Source organism: Crinia signifera, chromosome 1 (genome assembly GCF_055691185.1).
Source record: "Crinia signifera chromosome 1, ASM5569118v1, whole genome shotgun sequence".
In the NCBI taxonomy this organism is placed as follows: domain Eukaryota; kingdom Metazoa; phylum Chordata; class Amphibia; order Anura; family Myobatrachidae; genus Crinia; species Crinia signifera.
In genome coordinates, this window is record NC_139217.1 from 325,626,474 (window position 1) to 325,632,473 (window position 6,000).

Consider the following 6,000-nt stretch of genomic DNA (forward strand, 5'->3'; position numbering starts at 1 on the left):
TGAATGGATTGTGATTAGTTATTTCCCCTTACTGTTGCTATTTGGGCTTGTGCATGTGAATTTGCGCAATAGTGAACTGTGAATCAGGCCCTTAGGCATGTCTGGCTTTGTGTATGGTTTACTTTTACCCCACAGCTTGATGGTAAAATGTAAAGGCCTACCCCTTTTGTGATGTCTGTAGCAACATGTTGATTGCGATGTGTAGGCATGGCCTTGAGATCTGCCTTGTCTGGATGGATTACATCAGGCATGTCCAACGTTGGCCCTCCAGATGTTTTGACACTACACATCCCAGCATGCTTTGCAATAGTTTTAGCATTCTCTAATGGCAAAACTGTGGCAAAGCATGCTGGGATGTGTTTCAAAACATCTGGAGGGCCAACGTTGGACATGCCTGGATTACATTAACTGATGTGCTTTTTGTCTGCCAAATCCTACCTCTTGTAGTCTGACTAGAGCTAGATATACACTAAAAAATGTGTACCCAGTGACATGGGCAAAGTACATGCCCTAGCTAGTGCTCTATCTGCACTACATGCAGGACCAACGGAGGATGTTGCTGTTGACACAGATGCATGGTCAGACATAGGGCTATTTCACACACTCCGGCACAGCCCGGATGGCAAAAGGACAAAAGCTGTGCGGGACTTGTAGATCAGAATGGACAGCTTATGTCCTTTCACATGGGCTGCTCACGGCAGCCAAATTTATCCACTGGCCATCCTGTCTTAACATGCCATTGTGTCCAGAGGGAGATGGGGGCCTTTTACACTGTTTTTTTTTGGGTGTACTGTTGTCCCCCTCCCCCAACCTGACATCCGTAAACCCCACCCCCAAATTTACACCGCAACTGCTCATGGAGCTGGTGCATTTGAAAGGCACAACTGCCAGGCAAAATGCCGGACATAGTTTGTTTGGATTTTTGCTGTCCGGTCGAACTGGAGTGTGTGAAATAGCCCATAGTGAGTTCACAGTAGATGTGCTAGATATATCATTTTGATTGGATGACCGATCATCTAGTGTACCCAGCTTAGGATATGGGGCACTTATAGGAGTCTGGTGTCAAGTTTTTTTCAAAGATGTGGGATCTGTGGACAACATGCTTCCATAGTCGCCACCTTCCCCTTCACTTAGGTCTCCCAGCTGTTACAACTTTTGTTTGACAGCAGTCTTACATATACCCTATGCTGCGCTTCACCTCTGTGGGCCTAATTCAAGTGTGCGCAGCAGTGGGCCCCTAGATTGTCTCCGACTGAGCAATTCAAGTGTTGCTCCTGGCATGGGCAGCAGCTGGTGCTGATAATACGGTTATGTTCTGTAATTTTTGAAGGGCTGGTAACTAGTTTTCCTGTAATTCCACCCCCTAACCTCTATGTAACAAGATTGCCTATCATACCCTATCCTTTAAAAAAAATGGCTCATCTAGCACCCATTTAACAAAGTAACCATTTTTTCTTGGTTTTATGACGGACACTGCTTTTGTATGCCATTATGGAACACTTAACGATTCTGTATGCTATCCAAGTCTTTAAGCACACAAAATATAGCAGTGTTACTGAAGAGGTTTTCTATATAATGATTATAAGGTAGATGTATAAATCAGTGGTTCCAAACTTTTTTCAGTCATGGCACCCTGGTGTATCAAATCTTTTTTTCACGGTACTTGTGCCAAGAGTTTCATGCTGGGTACACACCGCATAGACGACCATACAACTGTTAGTTTGCTGGAGCACAGGATCTGCATCTGATCAGATTCCGAGCTGTACCCGGATGACTGGGTCATTTTCAAATCCTGACTGCAGCATTTAGGATCTGCAAAACGCCCAGCGGGGACGCGGATCTGAATCGGAGCTAAAACATGCCCAATTTACATACAATCGGTCAAGGTTGTATTGAAATTGGGGGAATTGAGGACAAATCGTTCTGGGGTGTACCCTACATTACTGATTAACCTAATGACAGAAATTTAGAAGTAAAATATTAAATTAAGTAATTTGTGTGAGGGATAATAACTTCTGACTATCCACATTTGATTGGTAGCCACCAGCACTGGTGTTGACTATTACATTAAATATAAGTAATTTGAATTGACCCCGCAGCACCAATCCATGGTGTCATGGGTCACCCTATGGTGGTGCATACATGGTGAGATTTTGTCTAGATAGTAAAAAATCTCCCAGAAGGTTAGTCAAAATCCAGTTTTTCTCCTGCTTAGATGCCAACGCAATGCTAACACAAGTAGAGATTTTGCTGAGCCATGCAAGATTGCTCCGTGCAAAACACTGCTGAGCAATCTTTCAGGGCCAGTGTTTTCCGGTGAGAACACTGGCTCTGGCGATCCAACTAGCTTTATCCAGTATGATGGATCTTAATTGCCAGGCGATAGTTAACGGAGTGATGGAGGGGCATTTTCTAAGTGACTTAGTCAAATTAGTCAGATTGCATAGAAAATCAACCTGTGTGTAGGCCCCATAAATCATAATCTCCTAGCACAGATTTACTTTGCAGGCAAGGCAATTTTGATTAGGTCAGTGGTTCCCAACCCTGGTCCTCAAGTACCCCCAACAGTGCATGTTTTCCAGGTCACCCAGAAGGTGCCATCATTATTCAGACACATTTAAAAAGATCCACAGGTGGAGCTAATTATAGCACGTGATTCTGTGTGGAGACCTGGAAAACGTGCACTGTTGGGGGTACTTGAGGACCAGGGTTGGGAACCACTGGATTAGGTCATAGACTATAATAAGACAAAATTGCTTAGTTAAAATTGGCCATTAGCCAATATCTTACCGTTTGTACAGAGCTTTAGCATCAGTATCTAAGCAGGAGTGACAATGGGAGATTTTGCCTAACCTAAAGGTGCCCACACACTAGAAAGATCTGCGATCTTAAGATGTGCACATAAATTCGCATTAAATCTTTTGTTCGTCCTGGACAAAAGATTTCAGGCAAGTGCACGTCTTTACCAAAGATTTTTCTTAAGATCCCGTGTGCGATCCACGGGATATCAGACTGATATCGGTAAACATCGGACAATATATAGTCTAGTATGTGGGCACCTTTATAAGAGATTTTGACAAAATCTGTGTACACCCCTTTAGGGCCAGGCCACACAGTGTGGCCAGATTTAAAGTGGAACAGTGCGGAACAGAACATACATTGAAATGTCTGTTGACCTTGAAATGCAGTTGTCCAGCAGGACCCGGTGGCTGCGGTCCTACCGCTAATGTGTGGGTGGCCACATAGGAGCCTGTGTGCAGGCTCCTTGTGGTGCAGTTGGTCCCGCTGAATGGGATCAGCTGCGCTGCTAAGTGTGTCCTGGCCCTAAGACATTAAAGAAACTAGGATTCCCCCTCATAGTGAAATTTTGTTTCTGCAGGTTCGCCTACATTGAGTTTTCAGATAAAGAATCAGTCCGGACATCAATGGCGCTAGATGAGTCTTTGTTTAGAGGTCGACAGATAAAAGTAAGCCTATGTGGATATATTTGACATTGAAATCCCATTTCTTTACACAGATGTTGCTCAAGAATTGGTTCAATTAGGAATTTACCCTCTTTTTTTTTTTTTTTATAGCTTGCAGGATGAGTATTTAATTTGGCGTTTACCTAGCTGAAACAGTAGTGCGGCAATTCAGTTTGCACTAGGAGGATACTTTGGAAAAGTCTAAAAATAGTTAGTCTCTATGAAGGATTATAGATGAGACCAAGGAATTTGCATGGTCTAGCAAGCAGTCAAATTCACGCATTTCTTTTCTATGACCTGGGACTTAAGCTGTGTACACACGGGGGCGATAGGGTCTGAAATTGCTGGAAATATGGTTGCAGGTGACCATATTGCCAGTGATGGTAGTGTGCCCCGGCGATAAATCACCGGGTGCGCGCTCCCGTTTTCAGCCCCATTCTAATCGCTGATTACCTCTGCGGCACCTCCGGCAGAGGTTCCCTTTCATCAGCGACCATCTCTGGTCGCTGATGAAATGGAGAAACTGAGCAATATATTGCTCAGCCATATATTGCTAGCAATATATCTCCCCCGTGTATATGGGGCTCTAGTCAGGGCTATTTCCATTCACACCTGCAGAAATCCTGGGTTGATGCATATTCATGTGCAAAAACCCACATTCATGTGCAAAAATGTTGGCCAATCAAAATACGGGGGCTTCAGGTGGGGCTATGCTCAGTGTCCTAGCTCCTTGGGTGAAACTAATCGTTTAAGCTTGACATCGATGGTGGGTAACCACCTGGTTCTCCCCCATCAATGGCAAAACTGTTAGACATCGGCCATAAACAATCTATTTCTAATCGTCGATGGCCATCCCTAGTATAGAGCAACTTCACATTACAATGTGTGCTGTATTCTAATGGCAAACCTTTAACATAGGGGTTGTGGCTAGGTTTCAAAGGTCTAATTATTCAAAAGCAGTTACTCAAAATTCCAGAAATGATGCTTGTGCTCTGACATTACAATTATGTTACCACATAGCTATGCAAATGTTCTGCATCTATACTAAGCACCAGTATTAATCCCTTCACTGGTAATCCCAAGAAGTTTCCAGGCTACGCCTTAGTGCCCAGACTGCCAAGCCTGGAAAATTCTCAGGATTGCTGCTGGTTGGAGCTGGGCTGCCAATCTCCGGTGGCGCGTCCTCCTCCCCTCCCCAGCTTTGCGACCGTCTATGACTGCGTGCTGACACGCTGGGGGCAGGGCCGTGCAGCAGCTGACAGTGTTCAGCCATGCTGGCTGGACCATAGACACAGCGTGGTGGGTTTTTTGGGGTAGAGCTCCCCCTAAAAAAAACTTGCCCAGTGGGCAAAAAAAAAAAACACAAGGTCAAATGATTGCGTGGGTAGGCTTATGGAGACCAGCAAGAGTCAAGCCATTCTGGCATATGTTCATGCTAGGTTTCCTCAGTTTAGAGGAAATGGTCAGATTACTAGTATTAGCCGTCATGGCAACTTTACATGTATGTGTGGTTCACAAATGTTTACATGTGTTTTATACCTGGTTTTAGAATGCTCATGGTATTCATAATAGAAATGTCTATTTCCATAGGTGGTTCCCAAAAGGACTAACAGACCTGGTATAAGCACAACAGACAGAGGCTTTCCACGGGCAAGATACAGGGCAAGGGCATCTTCCTATAGTTCCCGATCAAGGTTCTACAGCGGCTTCCCTTCCAGACCAAGAGGACGCGCGTACAGGTCTGGGGCTAATCAGTGCAGGAAATAATGGTGGTCCTAACTGGGCATGGGATATTTAGTCCTCTAACAAGTCTCTGCTTACACTATGCTTATTTCTTTCAGGGGTCGGGCTCGAGTGACGTCATGGTATTCTCCTTACTAAAATATAACTTTAGGAAGACCTGAGAGGCAAAAACACAAAAAAATGAAAAAAAGAAGACTGGAATTTTAAGAGTTTAAAATGAGGTCCCCTGTGGGCCATCCTTTTCTCATGTGCTCCCATGTCCCATGTACATCCTCCAAACACTGTCTCAAGATTGGTGTGGTATGCCAGGCTCCTGATGCTTAATGTATGTTGGGAACGACAGGTTTGCTGTCCTAATACTCAGTGTGAGTGTATGAGTTGTCCCTGGTTTCCTCAGGAGTGTTTGTTACATGTGAGGGGGTATTGCCTGACTACCAGAGAATGTATATTGATTGGTTCCCAGCCTAGCATTTTCAGCTGTGGGGAGGGAGGGCATGTCTGCTAAACATCCTGCTGTTTCCTTTTTTTTTTTGCGTGTTTTTATCTTTGCAGGTTTCTTTCTATGGGAGAAGCTTGTTTCCTGGAGAGACTCCAGCTGCCCCTCACAACAGCCTTTTCTTTAGTTTTATTCTAGCTCAGATTCCTGCATACTGTTGGAAGAGACGAGCTGGGCATCTTTTGTGTTTTAGACTGTTTTTTTTTTGTTTTTATTTTTTTAGATTTATTTTTTTTTATTAGTGACAGGCAGGGAAAAGGAGAAAAAAAAATAAAAAAAAATTGGTAAAATTAATAA

At 44.0% G+C, this 6,000-nt stretch overlaps 1 protein-coding gene across 1 annotated transcript in view; it reads left to right on the forward strand.

The window, feature by feature from the left end:
- Positions 1–6,000, forward strand: part of LOC146080782 (polyadenylate-binding protein 2) — a 74,734-nt gene extending 68,734 nt beyond the window's left edge. The window contains exons 5-7 of the mRNA XM_083188435.1: positions 3,380–3,467; positions 5,055–5,203; positions 5,306–6,000. Coding sequence (XP_083044561.1) covers positions 3,380–3,467; positions 5,055–5,203; positions 5,306–5,345 — 277 coding nt within the window. The 3' untranslated portion in view covers positions 5,346–6,000. The remainder of the gene's footprint in view (positions 1–3,379; positions 3,468–5,054; positions 5,204–5,305) is intronic.